The sequence below is a fragment of the Equus przewalskii genome, chromosome 2 (assembly GCF_037783145.1).
Source record: "Equus przewalskii isolate Varuska chromosome 2, EquPr2, whole genome shotgun sequence".
In the NCBI taxonomy this organism is placed as follows: domain Eukaryota; kingdom Metazoa; phylum Chordata; class Mammalia; order Perissodactyla; family Equidae; genus Equus; species Equus przewalskii.
This window is the reverse complement of record NC_091832.1, coordinates 19,755,569-19,776,460: the sequence shown is the minus strand read 5'-3', so window position 1 is coordinate 19,776,460 and position 20,892 is coordinate 19,755,569. Positions and strand designations below refer to the sequence as shown.

The following is a 20,892-nucleotide window of genomic DNA, read 5'->3' as shown; positions in this document are numbered from 1 at the left end:
CCACACAAAATCTGGATCAGCCCTCAAAGAAAGCTCTTTGCCAACTGTAAACACTAGGCAAAAGTGGTGAAAAGGGAGATGGTGACTGGTGACTTGGTGGGGACAAATGAGACTTGAGGGAAAGAGGAAGAGCAGCGGAGTCCATGGCGTGGAGGGGACAGGAAGAACCTCAAGCCTGGGAGGCCACTTAGGAGGCCCGTGGACATGTTGGAAAGAAAGGACTTTTGCTGGTGGGAGGTTGTCAAGAAAAGGAAGCCGGCGGCCAGGTGGGGCAGACCACAGCCGGGAACGCATCCCCAGGTCCCTCCCAGACCGACTCACCTTCTCGTAATATCGGATCTCATACTCCGTGCCATTCGCCCCAGGGGATCCAGCAGGGATGGGCTCCCGCCACGACAGGGACACACTCTGGGGCTCCACTCGGTCCCTGCGGATCTCATCCTCCTCCCAGGGCGCTGAAAGTAAGTAACGTGGGGCTCCGGATCCAGATCCGACTGTGGGTCACAGTCGTGGGGCTGGAAGGGCGGGGCATGCGGGATTGGGGGCGGGGCTAGGCAAGGCGGAGGGTGTGGCCGAAGGGGCTGTGGGTGGGACAAGACGCCCCTGAGGGGCGGGGCCTGAGGGGTACTGTCTATGAGACCAGAGGGAAGCGAGGCCCCTCTCACCCCCGCAGCTCTCGGCTTAAGTGGCTCTAGAGGGGAACAGGGCCAGGTGTCCTGCTGTTTGCCCCACCCCTACACTCCAGCTCACCTCATGGTGGTTGGTTCTAATTCCCCGGGCTCTTTCTACACTTTCTTTTTATACTTTTTAAATACTATGCTTTTCTTTAACGTTTAGAGACATTAGAGAGCAGGAGGATAGGCTACTTAACTATTCTAATGATCTGGTCAAGAGGTAACATACCCAACACACTAGGAATAGAAGGAAACTACCTCAACATAATAAATGCCATATATGAAAAGGCCACAGCTAACATCTTACTCAAACAGGAGAAGGGTGAAAGCTTTCCCCCCTAAGATCAGGAACAAGACAAGGATGTCCACTCTCACCCCTTCTGTTCAACATGGTACTGGAAGTCCCAGACAGGGCAGCTAGGCAGGAAAAAGAAGTAAGTGGCATCCAGATTGGAAAGGAAGATGTAAAATTACCTCTCTCCACAGATGACATGATCTTATGTGTAGAAAACTGCAAAGATTCCACCAAAAAACCTGTTAGAACTAGTAAACAGATATACAGCAAAGTTGCAGGCCACAAAATCAACAAGGAAAAATCAACTGTGTTTCTATACACTAACAATGAATAATGCAAAAAAGGAAATTAAGAAAACGATTCCATTTACAATAGCATCAAAAAGAAGGAAACCTAAGGAATAAACTTAACCAAAAAAGTGAAAGACTTGTACACTGAAAACTTTGTAATTTAAGAAATTACAAAGACATGTGCACTGAAAACTACACAGCTGAAAGAAATTTAAGAAGAGACAAATAAACAGAAAGACATCCATGTTTACGGAGTAGAAGGCTTAATATTGTCAAAATGTCCATATTACTCAAAGTGATCCACAATGCAATTCCTATCAAAATCCCAATGGCATTTTTTGTAAATGTAGAAAAAAACCACCCTGAAATTCATATGGAATCGCGAAGGATCATGAATAGTCAAAATGATCTTGAGAAAGAAAACAAAGCTGGAGGCCTCACACCTCCTCACTTCAAAACATATTACAAAGCTACAGTAATCAAAACAGTGTGGGGCTGGCATAAAGACAGACAGATAGACGAATGGACCAGAATAGGGAGCCCAGAAATAAAGCCTCGCTTATATGGTCAAACGATCTCTGACAAGGATGCCAAGGCTACACAATGGGGAAAGGAAAATCTCCTCAACAAATGGTGTTAGGAAAACTGGATAGCCACATGCAAAAGAACGAAGTTGGACCCTTACCTTACACCATATGTAAAAATTAATTCAAAATGGATTACAGACCTAAATGCCAGACCGAAACTACAAAACTTCTAGAAGAAAATAGAGGGAGAAAGCTTCATGATGTTGGATCTGGCAATGGTTTCTTGGATATGACACCAAAAGCACAGGGAATGAAAACAAAAATAGACAAATGGGCCACATCAAACTCACAAATTTCTGTGCAGCAAAGGAAACAGCCATCAGAATGAAAAGGCAATCGATGGAATAGTAGAAAATATTTGCTAACCATACATCTGATAAGGGGTTAATACACATAATATATAAAGAACTCTGACAACTCAACAACAAACCCCACAAATAACCCAACTAAAAAATGGGCAGAGGACTTCAATAGATATTTCTCCAAAGAAGAAATACAGATGGCCAAGAAGAATATGAAAAGCTGCTCAGCATCACTAATCATCAGAGAAATGCAAATCAAAACTATAATGAGATATCACCTCACACTCTTAGGATGGCTGTGATCAAAGAAACAGAAAATAACAACAGTTGGTGAGGGTATAGAGAAACTGGAACCCTTATGCTCCGTTGGTGGGAATGTAAAATGGCTCAGCAACTATGGAAAACAGTACAGAGGAGCTCAAAGAATCAGAAATAAAATTACCATATGACCCAACCATCCCACTTCTGGATGTAAGAATTGAAAACGGAATCTTGAAGAGGTATTTGCACACCCATGTTCACTGCAGCATTATTCACAATGACGAAGAGGCGGAAGCAACCTAAGTGCCCACTGATGGATGAATGGATAAGGAAAATGTGGTACACAATGAGATATCACCTCACCCCTGTTAGAATGGCTATCACCAAAAAGACAAGAGAGGAGTGCTGGCGAGGATGTGGAGAAAAGGGAACCCTTGTGCACTGTGGATGGGAATGTAGACTGGTGCAGCCACTACAGAAAACAGTACGAAGGTTTCTTGAAAAATTAAAAATAGAACTACCATGTGATCCACCAATGTCACTTCTGGGTATATATCTGAAGGAAATAAAATCACTGTCTCACAGAGATACCTGTACCCCCATGTTCATTGCAGCATTATTTGCAACAGCAGTGACATAGAAACAACCTGTGGCCATTGATGGATGAATGGATAAAGAGGATGTGGTGTATGTATATATATATATATATACACACACACACACACACACACACACACACAATATGTATATTGTGTATATACAATATACATATATATATATTTGGAATATATTTCGGCCATAGAATATTATTCAGCCATGAGAAAGAAGGAAATCCTGCCATTAGCAATAACATGGATGGACGCTGAGGGCATTATGCTAAGTGAAATAAGCCAGACAAAGACAAATACTGTATGATCTAAAAGATCTATGTAGAATCTAAAATGTATGTAGAATCTAAAAAAGCTGAATTTATAGAAACAGAGAGTAGACTGGTGGTTCAGGGGCTGGGGGTGGGGAAAATGGGGAGAAGTTGATCGGGCTGGAGGGGAAGTTGATATCAGGTGGCGATGGGCCAAGGAAGTGGAGACAGGGTGTATGGAGCTCACTCTTTGAAAAGTGCATGAATGTGGCTTCCAGTTTTAAATAGTATCCATCTTCCAGCCCCCACCTCCAGTCTTTCCCAAATTCCAATTAAAACACAAAGAGACAGAAAGAGCTGAAAACCCAGGACATCAGCATAAACTAGTCTTGGCAGCTGATTGCCAAAATGGGGAGGGGGAGTGGAGTGGCATATTTCCACCTCTGATAAAGCCAGCGGAACTAGATTGAAAAGCGCAATTGTAGTGAACCCCTAGGCTATGCTGCCCACAGAGTGACATTTGCCTCCCATCCCCAAAATAACTTGAAAGGTCCTTTATCCTTCCTTCCACTGTCGACCCTTAAAAAAGAGCAAGGTCTTTGTCAACTGGACAATGCACAGCCATCACTCTACTGCGTAGCTGCTTTTGAGGAAAAGCGTCCTTCCCTGTCCTCCCGGAGTGCCTCTCAGTCTAAACCCACTTGGAGATGGCAGCTCCCAGAAAAGACATGGGCACAAAGGGGAGAGGAGTGATGAAGCATCCTAGGAGGTGGCACATCTCCTAGGATAGGAAGGGGCTAGGAATGTCATTTTTTTGAACTTCATTTGTTGAAAGCATCAGACGGCCAGGACATATGAGGTAGGAGAAGGTTCCATTTCAGCCCCACAGAGATACGTTAGATGAAAGCCTGATAAATCCTGAGAATGGAGCCAAAAGCTGAACCCAACACCTGCTCTCCCGCTGTAGATTTGTGATGAGTTTCAGCCAGCACCCAAGCGGGGCCAGCAGTGCAGCAGACGCTATTGGAAACCTGTTCAACAGCCATGTCCCCCTTCCTTGCTGGCTGAGCCCAATTTTTGTTTCAGGGTCTATTGTCTCCCCCGCAGATGACTCAGGTTAATTTTGATTGTCCTAAGATATCTGTGTGCACTCATTCCCTTTGCCAATGATTGGTTTAGAGTTGGGCCTATAATCCAGTTCTGGTCAACAGAAGGAGAAATCAGCTAAGGGGAAGAGGGATTCTGGAAAAGGTTTCTTGCTCTTTAAAAGATACCTACAGGTAAGAAACAGTTCATTTTCTGCTCTGGATGATAAGGATGTGATGTCTGGAGCTGCTGCAGCCAACTTGTCACCATAAGGGAGCCAGCCTATGTGATAAGGATGGCAGAGTAGAAAGAGAGAAAGAACCTGGGTCCTTGAGGATACTATCGAGCTGCTGAGTTAACCCAACTCCAACTCTACTCTTCTTAGGTAAGCCAAGAAATCGCTCTAGTTAAATGTCAGTTGGATTGAGATTTCTCATTACTTTCAGCCAAAAGCCTCACAAAGCCATCCAAAGGACAATTCACACATCTTGGGTTTTTTGGTAAACACGAGTTAGGTCCTTGTTCAAGAACAAGTAAACAAAAAACATCAAGAAATTGGGCATATGAAAAAATATATCAGAATAAGCCAACAGGAATATTATTCTGAAGACTCGGGGGAACAGACCTTTAAGATTGATTTAGTATGACAGTCAAAGGAACAAGTAAGGAGATTGTTTGGCATCTTTGAGGAGATGAAAGAAAACACAGCCTCCACAAAATAGGAGCAGAAGGCCAGGAAGGGTAAACAGGTGGAGAAGAAAAAGAAACAAGACGAGATTAGATAAAAGTGGAGAAGGTGAAAATGCTTATGGGAAAACTAAAAGTGCATTTGCAAAATTGAAATATTTAAAAGAAAATTCAGTACAAATACAAGGAAGCTTAACAAAATCACAAGCAGAAGGGGAAACGTGAACCTCTTAGTCTTTGGAATATCAGGTAGATAAATAAGAAGGAAAGAGAAGAAATGAATAATATACTTTATTACATGGAGAGAGAGAGAACTACGTATAAAAATAATATACATTGCTTCCAAGTAGCCATGGAATAGTTAAAATGTTTACCATATCTGAGACCACAAAGAAAACCCCATCAGTTACTTAAAAAAGTAAAAACTGTACAAATCTCTTTCTCTAAACATGGAGCCGTAAAATCAGAAACAAAAGATAAACAGAATAAAAGATATCCAGAAATTAAAACCCATTCTCTGAAATAATTTTAGTCAAAACTACAATATTAGAAGAAAACATAGGTATAAATCTTCATAACCTTGAATTAGGTGATGGTTTCTTAGATTTGAAACCAAAAGCAACAAAAGAAAAGATAAACGGGGCTCAAGCAAATTAAAAACTTTGAGTTTCAAAGGATACTACTTAAGAAAGTGAGGGGCTGGCCCCATGGTCAAGCACTTAAGTTCTCGCACTCCGCTTTGGCAGCCCAGGGTTTCACTGGTCTGCATCCTGGGCGCGGACCTAGCACCACTCATCAAGCCGTGCTGAGGCGGTGTCCCACATAGCACAACCAGAAGGACCTACAACTAGAATATACAACTAAGTACTTGGGGGGTGCTTTGGGGAGAAGAAGAAAAAAAAAAAAAGAAAGTGGAAGACAGGCGGTTGCCAGAGGTGGGGGTTGGGGGGTGAGCAAAATGGGTGAAGGTGGTCAGAAGGTACAAAATTCCCATTATAAAATAAATAAGTCACGGGGATGTAATGTACAACATAGTGACTATGGTTAATAATACTGTGTTGTATATTTGAAAGTTGTTAAGAGTAGATCTTAAAAGTTCTCATCACAAGAAAAAAAAATTGTAACTATGTGTGGTGATGGTGTTAACTAGACTTATGGTGGTGATCACTTCACGATATATACAAATATTGAATCATTATGTTGTACATCTGAAACTAATACAGTGTTCCATGTCAATTATAGCTCAGTTTTTTTAAAAAAGTGGGTGACGACCCACAGAGTAGGAGAAAATATTTGCAAATCATATATCTGATAAGAGTTACATGTTGAATTGTGTCCCCCAAAAAGATATGCTGAAGTCCTAACCCTCAGTATCTCTAGAATGTAACTTTATTGGAAAAAGGGTCTTCACAGAGGTAAACAAGTTAAAATGAGGTCATCAGGGTGGGCCCTAATCCAATCCGACTGGTGTCCTTATAAAAAGGGGAAATTTGGACCCAGAGACAGACACTTATAGGGGGAGATGACGTGAAGACACACAGGGAGAAGAGGCCATGTGACTGGAGTCATATGTCTACAGGCCAAGGAACACCAAGGACTGCCAGCCAACACCACAGGCTAGAAGGGGCAAGGAAGGATTCTCCCCTGGAGCCGTCAGAGAGCACATGGCCCCGCTAACCCTGGATTGCAGACTTCTAGCCTCCAGAACTTTGAGACAGTAAGTTTCTGTTGTCTTGAGTCACCAATTTTGATACGTTGTTACAGCAGCCCTAGAAAACTAACACAAGGGTCTAGTATCCAGAATATATATATTTTAAAAAGAATTATTATAACTCAATGACAAAAAGAAAACCAGCATGAGAAAAGACGTTCAACATCATCAGCCGTTAGAGAAACACAGATCAAAACCACAGTGAGATACCTCTTGTTGCACACTGGGATGGCTGTGGGCAAGAAGACAAGCAACCACTGCTGGCAAGGACAAGGAGAAAGTGGAATGCTTGCACGCTGTGGCTGGGAATGTAAAATGGTACAGCTGCTTTGCAAAACAGTTTGGCAATTCCTCAAAAAGTTAAGCAGTTTCTCAAAAAGATAAAAAGTTAGCATGTGTATTAGTCAGGTCAGGCGGCCATAACAGCACACTACAGACTGGGTGGCTTAAACAACAAAAATTTATTTTCTCACAGTTTTAGAGGCTGGACATCTTAGATCAAGATACTTGCAGGTTTGTATTCATATTCTGGTGAAGACCCTCTTCCTGACCTGCAGACAGTGTGCCTTCTGGCTGTGACCTCACCTGGCTTTTCTTCTGTGTATGTGCAGAGAGAGCAAGCAAGCTCTGGTGTCCCTTCCTCCTCTTATAAGGTCTTAACAGATTAGGGTCCCATTATTATGATCTCATTAACCTTAACAACTTCCTTAAAGGCCCATCTCCAAATACAGTCATGTTGGGAGTTACTGCTCCAACATATGAGTTTGGAGGGGACACAATTCAGTCCATAACACTATATGACACGGCACTTCCACTCCTAGGTATATACCCAAGAGAACTGAAAACATATGTTCACACAAAAACTTGTACACGAATGCTCATAGCAATATTATTCCTAATAGCTAAAAAGTAGCAACGGCCCAAAGTCCATAAACTGATGAATGGATAAACAAAATTGTGGTATATCCATACAATGGACTACTGGTTGGCCATAAAAAGGAATATACGAAAAACCACTGAATTTACACTTTAAAAGGTATGTGAAATTTTATGGTATGTGAATTATATCTCAAAAGAACCTGACAATACTAAAAATGTGATACGTTATTTATAAAAACAAACTGGATGCAACCAAAGCTATACTCAGAGGAAAATTCATAGGCTTAAAATATTAAAACAAAAACTAAACACTGAACTCACCTAGAAAAAGACTTCAGGAAAACAGGAGGATGGTATTAATAAAATCATAAAATAAGTGAAGCAAAGAGCAGTGGAATTGATAAACTCAAGAGCTGATGCTTTGTCATAACCAATGAAGTATACTGCTGGCAAGGATGATTAAGAAAAAAGAAATCGCAAGCACATAACATGAACAAAGAGAAAACAGAGTTAACTCCAGACAATCAGGAAAGTTTTAAAATATACATTCCCGGGCTAATGAATTAGAAAAAGATCATCAAAAGATTTTCTAGGAAAGCACAAATTAGCAAAACTGATTCAAGAAGATGTTACGAGAAAGATTGATAATATAATCAAATTTCCCCTAAAAAAGGTACAGGGCCCAGAAATTTTCCCAGGCAGTTTTGCATGCCTTCAAAGAATGTGTAATTCTGTTATTTAAACTGTTCCAGAGCAGAGAAAAAGAAGACATTTTTCCTGATGTCTTTTCCAAATCCAGCATTACCATATGGCCAAAACTTGACCAAAAAAAAAAAACACACACACGCAATAAAAAAACACTAATCTCTCTTACAAAAGCAGATGGAAAAAAATATTAAAATGCAAGTAAATTAATTCAGCATACACTCATATCCAGCAGGGTGTAATCTAAGAATGCAGAAAGAGTTGACATCGAAAAACCCATTAACAGAATTCGCCATACTGATAGGTCCAAGGAGAAAAGACACATGGTCATTTTGAAAGATGTTTAAGAAGCATTTTATAAAATTAACATCCACTCCTGATTTTTAAAACAAGTTTAGTAAAATGTAGAAGCATTATGCGGCCAAGGGGCTTTGGTGGCAGACAGACGTGAGTTCAAGGACAGACCTCCCCTTACTAGCTGGCTGACTTTAGACAATTCACCAGGCCTCTCAGAGCTCAGTTTCATCACTTAAAAGATTGGCATTCTATTTAAATGAATTAATGTAGAAAATCATATTGCACAGTGCCCAACACAGAGCAGCACTCAATCAGTGGAAACTTAGTATTTTCATTAATAAATGGAAATAGATGAGTAATTCCTTAACGTGATTTCTAAATCCCTCTATATCAAAACAACAGGATTAATATGAAATATCACATGAAAATTTGTATTATGTGTTACACAAAAGGGATTTTTGTATAGTAGTTGGTTCTAGATATGGAGATAGATAGAGATAGAAAAAAAATATGGAAGGATATACTCCAAGATAGGAGTAGTTGTTTATCTCTGGGTAATAGAATTATGGTGCCTTTTTCTTTTTCTATACTGAATTTTTAAAAATGTAAATGCAACAGCAAATGTTAAATCACAACAGAGAGAATAAAAAACATAACTGTTGTTCCAGGAAAGCAGTCGAATTGGGAAATCTCTCCCAAAAGGCAGAGGAAATGGATTAAGAGCTAAAAATGAGAAAGGAAGTGACAAGATTTGAGAATCAGAAAACGGATGTACAACCTGTGGCTTAGGGAGAGCCTTAAGAGCCATATTAGAGCTATCAGAAGTTCTAGTCAAAGCAGCAGTGAAAAAAATGCCCAAGAATAAAGAAAGATGTGGAGATCAAAAGTTTTACTGTTTCAGCCAAACTCAGTGAAAAGAGATCGATATAGGTTAAGTTTCATTTTCATCCGTAGGTTAAAGAATTATATAGACATCCATGTGTGTGCATATATATATGCACACATACACACACCCCTGTTACTTATCAAAGAATAAAAACTACCCTGGCCTCAGACTTCTCTGCACTGCAGCCGTCAGAAGAGAGGGAAGTAGTCATAACCAATCATATCTTCCCAGACATGAGAAGACAGAAACCACACCACTCACTCATCCTTCTTGTGAAAGATACTTGAAGGTGTATCTTTGAGCGACAGACAAATCAAAAGTAAACTTCAAGAAAGGGGAAGGTGTAGCATAAAAGGCTCGTGGGTCGTCATCTATTCATCTCACTTCCAGACTCAGAAATGTGACTGTTACGTGCCCACCGGTGGGTTCCATTGCCCCTACGGTCTGAACCCACGCGCTTCCTTGCTCTTTTCCAGGACCCGGAAAGAGGGTGACCGAGGCAGCAAAACCCTCGCAGAGGCTAAGGGATGGAGGATCCCTCTTTCTGAGGCGGAGGGGAAGGAGGATGTTTCCACTGCCTACTGGAATGTTTGAAAAGAGAGGACAAAATATCGAGGGACTTTTCAGCTCTCCTTCCCTGGGAAACTAGACGCGAGGCAACTGCAGAGTTGGGCGTGGGGCAAAGGCTTTCTGCGGGGTCGGGTGAAGGGGGAGCGCCCCCTGGCTCCCGCAGACTCGCTGTGATGCCCATATCCTCCCTGGCCCAGGGGAAGGAGTCACCTGCATCCTCGCTCTCTCTCTGGTGGCCTTCGGGAGGGGGGCTGACCCTCAGTGCGGGTCATCGGGGGTGGGGACTTGGGGGTCACTTCGTCTCCTGGAGGGCCGCTGGGCGCTGGTGTTGCGGTGGCGTTTGCACCGACTGTGGTTGATCGGGGGTGGCTGCGGGATGTAGGGTGCGCCCTGCGGGACTCACAGAGGCGGCCTCGGGGGGCGAGGGGTGTGGCAGGGGGCGGGCGTCTCTGGAGGGCGCGGAGAGACCCCGGCGCGCGGGGCGGCCTTACCCCCGGGCCCGGTGGAGACGGTGACCTGCGCGTAGGTGGCTCCCGCGGCGGCCGCGGGGCCCGAGACGCCGTTGAGCGCGGCCACCCGCACGGTGTAGCGCGCGCCGGGCCGCAGGTGGAGCAGGGTGGCGGTGCGCTCGCGGAGCCCGGCCTGGCGCGGCACGAAGGCCACGCGCGGCCCGCACGGCTCGCACGCGCCCGCCGGGCCCTCGCGGCCGCAGCGCAGGCACAGCAGCGAGTACGTGACGTCCGAGCGGCCGCCCGAGTCGGCCGGGGGCAGCCAGCGCAGCCGCAGCGCCAGCGGGGAGCGGCTCAGGCTGTACTGCAGGTCCCGCGGCGCCGACGGCGGCCCTGGCGGCACAGGGCGCCGGCCGTCAGGGGGCCGGAGGGGCGGGGGCGCGGGGCGGCCGTGGGGCGGGGCCGGGGCGGGGCCAGGAGGGTCCCGGGACAGGGCAGGGAGGGGGCGGGATGTGGGAGGGGGCTGGATAGGGGGTGGAGCCAGGGAGGGGGCAGGAAGGGGAGAGGGGCAGGGAGAGGGCAGGACTGGGGAGAGGGCGAGGTGGGGGATGGGGACAGGGAAGGGGGCAGGGGAGGGGGCGGGGCCGGGGTCCCGAGAAGGGGCGGGGTGATGGTGGAGTCAGGGAGGCGCGCGCGGCCAATGATGCCGTGGGAGGAGGTTAGTGAGGGGACGAAGATGGGGGTATGGGGACCGAGAACCGAGTGCGAGGGGCGGAAGCCCCCTCCTGGCTGGAGGTTAGGGCGAGGTCAGGGCGGTCCACTCGGTGATCCACCTAACCGCATCCCTCGGTCTGGACTCTCCGTTGTCCTGCTTCTTCCAATCACCCCAAGGCCCGGGACCCCATCCCCACGCCCGGGTCCCCTCTCTCCACCCCGCCGTCAGGGTCGCTGGCCCCCAGGCTCCTGGGTGCGGATCCCCCTACCGTCACCAACACCTCGATCACGCCCTTATTGACCGCCCCCCCCCCACCCTCCGCCCCAATGCCGTCCTGAGCGCGACTCACGGGTGCAGGAAGCCGAGGGCGGGTCGGTGGGCGAGCGCGCGTAGCTGTCCTGGCACACGCAGAACGTGGAGGCGTTCTCCAGGGCCCGGCTGTGCTCGGGGCACGGCGAGCAGAGCGGCCGCCGCGAGGACACCTTGTAAAATCCTGGGGGACAGGCTGCGGGGGGCGCCGCGTGAGAACGAGGGGGCTGTCCACCGCTTCTCGCCCCCACGGTCCTGCCAGCCTGCTCCCGTTACGCTGGGGTTTCTCTCGAACTGTGTTGGGGAAGGGACGGGGGCGAGTCTCGGCTGCTCCAGCTCTGCCCCATGGCCGGGGGCAGTTCCTGGCTGAACAACCCGATGCTACCTGACCCTTAGTAAGCCCTTAATGTGCGCTGCCTGTGAGGTATGTACTCTATCCTCGTTTTTAAAATGAGGAAGCTAAGGCTCAGAGAGGTTAAGTCACTTGCCCCGTGTCCCACAGCTAGTAAGCGGTGGGATTCCAACCCAAGCAGACTGGTTTCAGAGCCCACAGCATACTGCCCTCATGCCCATCGGAAGAAAATGAGCACAACCTTCTAGTCTTGATGTGAAGACGGAAGAGAACTGTGCCTCCAAGGGGGTGTTCCGCAGTTACCCAGGGACGGACACCCACAAGCTCCCAGTTACACAGACACTGACACACACACGTTATTGTCAAAGCTCGTCCTCCCACCACCACCATTTGGGGTTAATGCGTCATCAATCCTCAACTCACACACTCAGTTCCAGCGTGAAAGGGGAGCCAGCCAGGTGGAGGGGAGCACAGAGCGAAGACGGACAGTGCAAGTTCTCTACTTCTAGTCTTGACACAGCCTCAGTTACTCTGCTTCTCATTTCCCTCACCTGACCCAGAACACTGGTTGTCAAGAGCACAGGCTTTTTATATCTGAACCTGGGTTTGCAGCTGAGTTGCACCCCTTATTTGCTGTGTGGCCTTGGACAAGTTGGTTGACCTCTCTGAGCCGTTCATAAAATACCTATCTCCAAAAGGTTGTCGGAGGATTAACTGAGATAAAAATGTGTAAACCACTTAGCCAAGTACAGACAACATTTACACAATAATGGTAGTAATTACTGTTCCTCTATCACAGGCCTGAAGTGGAAACTGCTAAACACCCACTTAAAGAATTTCTCACCAGCTGGGCCAGGGAGGGAGGAGGCGGCTCCTGGACCTTCATCTCAGAGCTTGGGTGGTTCTCACCTTGTTCCTCGCCCAGGCCAGGCCTTCTCTGTCCCTCCCCCCTGGTTTAGCTAGTTATGGAAGGCTGGCTGCTCTCAAGCCCCAAGAGGACAGAGGACAACAGAAGGGATGCGCACTCAGGAAGAAATTTCAGCATGTCTGGGAGGAGAGGGGAGGGGCTGTGGGTTTCCATCCTCTGGAAGGCACAGACGTGGGAGGGTCCATCCTGCCTAGAGTCCGGGGTAACCCGGTTTGAGCAGGGCCAGAGCAGTGTGGGGGCCGTTTGCAGTCTCTGCCTCCAAGCATGGGACCTGTAACATTGCAGGACGTCAGCTGGGACTCAGAAGGCCAGTGTCAGCTCTGTCACTTCCTCTGCCTCTCTGGCTTTCAAATGGAAATAATAGCCGTCGCCTGCCCACTCTGTTGTGAAACGCGTCGCTCTGTCTGCAGGGTCTCACAGCAGTCCGGAAAGAATGCTGGAGGCTCCTTGTCTCTGTGGGTAGGTGGGCGTCTGCTGTCCCAGAGATGGGTGGTCCCCTCAGAGACAGCCTTGCTGATTTCTACTCTGAAAGGCTCTGTTTAGAAGAGGTTCATGTTGAGGGGCAGACTCAGGAAGGGACCCCTGACTGCAGACCCCTCCCTCTCTTCCTCAAGGTCAGAGGCAGAATTCCAGAGGTCATCTCGTTCAGCTCCCGCTGGCCCAGTCCTCAGCAGCTTTCCCAGCAGTAGCCACAGTCACTGCTCAGGTACTTGGTGATGGGGAGCCCGCCTTCTTCGGGGGCTGCCTCTGCTGAGTGACGCTGGCTTTAGAAAGTGCTTCCTTGTGTTGAGCCCAGATCAGCTTCCCTGCCTGTAGCCCCCTCATGTCACCCCATCACGGGGTCTCAGTGTGCCCTGTGGAGCCTTACAGAGCCTATCTGCTGGAGTCCTCTCCTCTCTCAGGCAGTCCTACACAGATGTGAAGACAGGGGTCAAATGCCCTGATTTTTCCCTGCAAGGGAAACCCCAACCCTTTCCAACTCTTTCAATAACTCCTCTAGTGGCTGGGAGAAGGGGAACAGAGTTCGAGTCGCTGAAGAGAGAAGCAAGAAGGGGAGAAAACATCTTCGCTGTATGCCCTCCACACGCGTCTGCCTTCAGAGACGGCTCTGTCCGCAGCTGCAGAAGGCGCCTGGAGGCCTTCCCTTCCTAAACACAAATCTGACCCTTTCACAACCCTTCTTAAAGCCCTCCGAGAGCTCCCCATGGCCAACCGCCCCACCCATGCCACACTGAACTCTTCCTTTCACGCCTCTGGGTCTTGTCACATAATGTCTTATGTGTCTTCTCTCCTGGCAAATTCCTATGCTTCTCCAGGCCCCAGTTCAAAATAATACCTGCCTTGCGAAGCTTGCCCTGACATCCTCCCCAGCTCCCTACTGCCCAAGGCAGAGCTGATGCCATTACAAGTGGCCTTTGTCTGGTCTCAGCCTAAGGGAGCGAGCTCAGCACAGTTCCAGAGTGGGAGTGGGTTTCTAAGTGTGTGTGTGTGTGGCTGTGTGTGTGTGTCTCCCTCTCTCTCATTACTCAGAGTATGGATCCAAACCTCCTCCTCCAGCCCTGATCCATTCATTCAACATTTTTTTTTAGCATCTATTGAGCCAGGTGCTGTTCTAGGCTCTGGAGATACAGCAGTGACTAAAAAAGACCAGGATCCCACTGTCGGCTGGTACAGATGCCCTCCCTCCTACCTCACAGGGAGAACAGAGGCCATCAGCTGGCAATTCCCTCCACGTCTGGCCGTCAAACCCACAAACACCTCTGTCCACACCCACCTGCCCTCTCCTCCTTCTCTTCAGGCCTAGAAGAAGGGATGAGGGCCCCCCATTGAGGCCAGTCCTCCTCTTTCCCTCTGCATCCTGCCTCTTCACCTCCTTCCCGACTACATTCCGTCAGGCATCTCGCCTCCTAATTCTTACACTGTTCCTTCTCCCCTGCTCTTCCGAGTGACAGAGCAAGGGAGTAGAGCAGTAAAAGCAGTCCATCCAGGGTGCAGGCAGTAAGGACACTGTCTACAGAGTATTGAAAAACAACGAAACTGACAAAACATGGTCTGCTTTTTACTAGCAGCGTGCACCCGCCATTCTAACCCACATCAGTAAGAAAATATTTCTTCTCCCTGAGGCAGACCATTCCCACCACCTCTGACTTCATACTCCCCTGGCTCCTTCCCTCGTCCCAGAAACAGGGCTCCCCTCTACAGTAAAAATCCTCTCTCAACCCAATGTCCTCCACAAGGTACCATGCCTGCTCCTCCCTTTTCAAATCCAGCCTTCCAGAGGGTGGTTTACATTCCCCGACTCCAGCTCCTCAGCTTCCTCCATCCTTCAGCCCACGGCAGCTCCATCTCCGTCACTCAGCTGAAACTGCTCCCACCAGAGCCACCAAGCAGACATTGTCCAATCCTCACCTTACCTGGCTGCTCACCGGCACTGCAGCCATCCCTCCTGGGCATCTCCATCTCCCTTGGCTGCCAGGAAGTCACACTGTCCTTGTTCTCCTCCAACCCCTGGCCACTCCCTCGCTGTCTTTTTTATGAGCTACGATTCCTCTAGTTCCCATTAAAGATTGCTGTTCTATGAGACTTCATCACTGGCCCTCTCGCTTCTTACCTCACACAGTCTCCTTGGTGCATCCCAACCACACCTACAGCTTCAAATAGTATCTTCCTCTCCATTGCTGAGCTCCAGACCCACTTTCTAGCTGCCTCCACTTAAATGCGCCGTGGACACCATACATTCGATATGTCCATCCGTGTGCTGTGTTCTCTGACCCAGAGAATGACCCTCTGTCCATTCACTCCTCCAGAAGCATACGAGTCAAAAAGGACTCCTTTCTCCTCACATGGTCACCAAGGGCTGTGGATGAGGATGATCACATCCATCCTCATCTCTCAGTGATCTCTGCTACTGCCTTAGTTCAGACCTTGTGCTCTTTCTCCTGGACTCTTGTACCATCTTCCTGCCTTATCTTCTGGCCTCTAATCCTTCCCCAGTTCTATCTTTGTACTTGCAGCTCAAGTGATGTTTTGAAAACACAAATCTGGACATGTCAGATCCCTGTTTCAAATCCTCCCCATTGGTCTAAAGCATAAAGTCTGAGCTCTTTATCCCAACGTTCAAGGCCTTTTATGATTTGCCCCGTCCCTCTCCAGCCCCATTGCCCCTAATGCCCCAAAATACCCTCTGCTCCAGCCACACTGGCTTGCCTAGCTCCAACCATGCTCCATTCTCTCCTGCCTCCATGCTTCTGCACACACTCTCTTAACTCAGACTGCTCCCGGCTACCTGGAAGACGGGCCTTCTCACCATCTCTCTCCACCCTTGGAATTGAGTTCTCCCTTCTCCAGGCTTCCTCAGCTCTCTGTTGATATGTATCACACCCTATGGTAACCACCCATTCACCTGATACATTTTCATTGGGCACCTACCATATACCATATCCTGTTATGGACACTGGGGCTGCTGAGGCTGAGCTCAAGAAGTTGCTAGTCCGGTGGTGGAAACACACATAAGTAGACCACTGCATACCATGGGATAACTGCAGAAATAGGGGTTGTAACAGGTGCTGAAGAGCACAGAGTTGGATCCCAACCCTACCTGGAGAGCTCAGGAAGGTTGATGCCTCCAAGTCCCTTAGCAAATCACAATTTCCCCCAGAAAAGAGATGGTGACATTAGTCACTTCTTCCTCAGTCTTCCCACCACCGTATTAATCCCTCTATTAGAGCATATATCACCCCGTTGTGGTTTTTAAAATTTTACATCTCTCCATCTAGACCATGAGCTTCTTAAGAGCTGAGACTATGCCTGATTCATTTCTGTGGCCCTGGCACCCAGAAAAGGACCCGCCTTAGAAAAAGCATCACTTGCTCTTTCTCCGTTAAGTGCACATATCCACACCCGAGCCTGACCCTCAGTCTTCAGAGCCACAGATAGGAGAGAGGAGAGGTCTGTTCCTGGAGCCCCCACAGATCTCAGAACCCAACAGAATCCCCAACATGGAGGGTCTCCTCCAGGGGGCACAGTGCCTCTAGTTCAGGGAGTTGGGTGGGATCTCAGTGGTCATCTAGTGCAACCTCCTAATCACTCTCTCTCTCAAGAATTCCCCCTGCCAGCTTCTGACTTGCATATTGTCAGTGACAGGGAGCTCACTCCTTATAATGGAACCGATCCCACCAGCCCTTAGCTAGTAGAGTTGAGCTGCTGTGGAGTTCTTCCTTATGCGTAAGGGAGGCAGCAAGGTGTAGCAGAACTTGAGAGTTGGTCAAATCTAGATTCAAATCCTGGCTCCTCCTTTCCTAACTTTGCAAGTGAGGTGTTAATCTCTCCGAGTCTGTTTCCTCGTCTGCGAAATGGGGGTAATGGTGACCTTATTGCCGTGAATAAATGAGAAGGCCTGTGTGAGGGGCTTATCATAGTACCTGACATATGGGCTCCTAATGCCCCCTTAATGGACTCAAATTCACCTCCTAGTAACTTCACTCGTTGGTCCTGTTTGGACCCACCGGAAGCTCCACAAAAGGTCAGGACTCGGGGCTCCCCAGCCCACGGCTTCCCCACTCCCCGTCCTGCCTCTTTCATCTAGGGCGCACTCTCTCCCAATTGCCACCTGCACGCTACACTCCCACACCACACCCCCCAGTCCGCTGCATACCTTCACAGATGTCGCCACGTTCCTGGAATCCCGCACTGCAGCTGCAGCGGCCCACGGGCACCAGCCACTCGCCATCGGCGCCGCAATGCATGCGCGGGGGGCTGCCGGGCTCCCCTTCTGAGTGCGCCACGCACGTTCCCGTCACCTCCACCAGCGTGGAGAAGGCGCTCTCGGCCGCGGTGGCCGGGAACACCGCCAGGCCCCGCACCGTGGCGCGGCACTGCTTGTAGTAAACGCGTACTGAGACCAGCGCCACGCATGCGCCCACGTCCTGGAAGGCCAGGTGGAAACCGCGCCGGCTGAGCGGACCGATCTCGCGCACCTCTGTGTTCAGCTTCATCTTGCGCTCGCCCAGGTCGCCCTGCGTGAAGCTCTCATCCGCCGCGATCGTGTCAATTTTGCGGCGTCGGCTGCCGCCTAGGCGAAGACGCCCGAGGCCCAGGTCGGCCTCGGTTTCCAGGTAGTAGACGTTGAAAGTCTCCTTGCAGGTGCCCGCGGCGCCGGGGATGCTGCTGCAGTCGCGCAGCGTGAACTGCAGCTCCACGAAGATGCGCTGCCCGCGGCCGCGGCTGATCCAGCCAGTCTGCAACCAGTTATCCTGGTTGGGCTCCAGCACGTTGCACACCTGGTATGTGCGTATGGGACGGTCATGTTCATCCACGCCGCTGATCTCCTCCCACTGGGGAGGGGAACAAAGATGTGGGAAGCTCAGAGCCAAGGCACCCCCAGGAGGTCAAGCCCTGGCGGGGCTGAAAACCCCCTTCCGCACGATTTGGCACCCTCCTCCTCCCGCCCCACACACGCTCCTCATACCACCCCTGAAATTATAAGATGAGGAGCTGGGAGAAACGTTGGAGACAACTGAGTCTAATCCTTAATTTTATAGATGGGGAAACTGAAGCTCCAGAGGGAGTGGCTTGACTGGATATGCACATCGAGTTAGTAGCAGAGGTAGGAATGGTGCCTGAAGTGTCCTGGCTCTCCACCCAGTGCCTTTCCACGACACCAAGCTGCTGTCACACTGCCACATCACCCCACCCCCAGCCCTAAGTTTCCAAGCCTCTTTTAGGATTCCAAGTCTTGTTTGTTCTGTCAATCCATCGATCAACAGCACTGATTGTAGGACCTACTGTGTGCAAGGCACTGTTTAGCATTGGCTCCATCCAGCTTCCACATTTCTGTTCCTAGACACGGCCAGTTCTCTCCTCACTTATCTTTTTTTTTTTTTTTTTTTTTGACTGTCTGACTGAAGACTCAACATTTTCTAGTAGGCCGCTCTGGTTTGAAGCCAGGGCTGCTGGAGGCCACATGCTCTGGGCAGCATTTTGATCTGCTGTAACCATGAGGAGCTAAAAGGACTGAGTCCTGGACCGCCAGAGGATCCCTGGGACAGGAAGGGAAAGGTTGCACTTACCCCATTACTTGGCAGTGCAGTCCAGCCCAGCTCAGCCTGGGAGGCTTTGGAATCCAGGAGGATGACTAGGGAGAGGGGAGAACAGAGACATCAGAAAGCCAGAAACTCAGGAGGATGGGACGATTTGGTGAATTCGCTGTAAATTTGCTAACTGAGGACATAGAGAATGTGGCAAAGGACACAGACAAGTTTTTCCCACTCCATACCTCCCCACTAGGGGCTGTGAGTAGCTCAAGTCCAGAGAGAGGTAGCCACAATGATTAGGGAAGGCTGTATCAGTTTCCTGTGGCTGCTGTAACAAATTATCACAAACTTAATGGCTTAAAACAACAGAAATTTACTCTCTTACAGTTCTGGAGGTCAGAAGTTGGAAATCAGTTTCACTGATCTAAAGGGTATTGGTGGGGAGGGGGCGCTTCTGGAGGCTCAGCCAAGAGAGCCCATTTCCTTGCCTTCTTCAGCCTCTAGTGGCCACCTGGATTCCTTGGTTTATGGCCCCCTCCTCCATCTTCAAAGCACACCACTACAATTTCTGCTTCTCTCATCACATCATCGGCTTCTCCTCTGACTGACACCTCCTGCATCCCTCTTATAAGGACCATGGGGATTACATCAGGCCCATCAAAATAATCCAGGATAATCTCTCCATCTCAAGATCCTTAACCATATCTACAAAGTCTTTTGCCATTTTAGGATAACATTCACAGAATCTGGGGATTAGGACGTGGACCTATTTGGGGAGTCATTATTCAGCTCGCCACAGAGTCCATAGCAAGTACGCTAAGACTGGCTCTAAAATGAGAGGGGTTGGTGAACCCCCCCTTCCCAAGTTCCCTAAATTATAACTGAGTGTCAAGAAGAGGGAGAAAGTGAGCACTTCAGAGGATTCCTTTATACACACCTGAATCCACTGATACTCAGGGGCTCTTCTGAGTTGTGGGGTCACCGGGTAGGGAGTAGACTTGAACCTTTTTGGTTTGACTCCCAGGGCTTCTGGGGAAAATGAAGTGGAGAGACCCTGCCAGCATCAGGAGAAATAAAGATCTCTCATCTCCTCAGCCAGCTCCTTTCCCAGGGGCTATCACCTCCACTGCCTTTGAAAGAATGTCAGGGGTCTTTTATAGATAAACCCATGACCCCTCCTACATCAGAAAGGCTTGGAATCACTTTCCTCCCCCAGGATGCGTTGGACCAGAGATCTGAATTCTGAGCTCAGTATCCATCCCAGAGAAGGACTGGTTTGGACAGCACAGCAGCAGCTCAGAGACAGGAGCCCAGGCCATCCCGAAATCTTGGAAGATTACTCATCCGGAGCTTAAGCAGGGGGGCTGGGGATCCAAGGTGAGGGCCTCTAAGAGGGTTGGTCCTAGCAGCGTCAGCGGCAGTGGGCAGGACTACCGACAGCGTGCCGGTATAACTAATAGCACATCGGAATTGCATATTGGAAAGCGTCAGAGATCCAGCGCCCCGACCAACCCCGCGGTCCGCGCCTCAGATTCCAGCTCCTCAGGATTCTGTACATAGATATTATGCCTCTGGATTCAACCGTGCTCACAGCTCCCTCAAATCCAGAATTAAAGGCGAGACGCAGGCTCTGGTACCGCGGGCAGCCTCAAACCAGGCAACGCGGACCGCGCCGGGTAGTCTACGCTCCAAATTCAGCACTGCGGACAGCTCCTTGATCGGCACGTCGGGCAGCTCCCAGCCGGTCTCCTCCTCTCCCCCGCCACCAGCGCTCCACCTCCTCTTGGCCACACAGCGGTCCTCTAGCCTCCGCTGTTCGGGCTCCATCCCGTCTCCCCATACTCCGAGCTCACCTCCGCATCTGTCTCCTCCGCTCTTTTCATCTCCCCGCCCCCATACCTGCCACCTCCAATCGCTCAGTTTGTCCGTCTCACCGGCCCCTGAACCGCCGCCTCTGGATCCCACGGTTTCTGGTCTCTTTCTTCCCCAGCCTTCCAGGTCTCCAGCCCCGAGCTCTT

General features: G+C 49.1%; 1 protein-coding gene across 5 annotated transcripts in view; it reads right to left on the bottom strand.

The window, feature by feature from the left end:
• The window catches only part of EPHA10 (EPH receptor A10), a 37,208-nt gene that overhangs the window by 15,873 nt on the left and 443 nt on the right, over positions 1-20,892 (bottom strand). For 4 of the 5 annotated variants that reach the window (XR_011533005.1, XR_011533007.1, XM_070594147.1 and 1 more), the window contains exons 2-6: positions 18,911-18,975; positions 17,497-18,175; positions 11,603-11,758; positions 10,581-10,931; positions 322-455 (exon numbers count right to left, since the gene is read on the bottom strand). Coding sequence is in view for 3 of the 5 variants with exons in the window: in XM_070594147.1 (XP_070450248.1) it covers positions 322-455; positions 10,581-10,931; positions 11,603-11,758; positions 17,497-18,175; positions 18,911-18,975 (1,385 nt within the window). In the remaining 2 variants the exon portion in view is untranslated. Of the gene's footprint in view, positions 1-321; positions 456-10,580; positions 10,932-11,602; positions 11,759-17,496; positions 18,176-18,910; positions 18,976-19,811; positions 19,924-20,892 lie in introns of those variants that run through there. The other variant, XM_070594159.1, reaches the window with a different exon arrangement.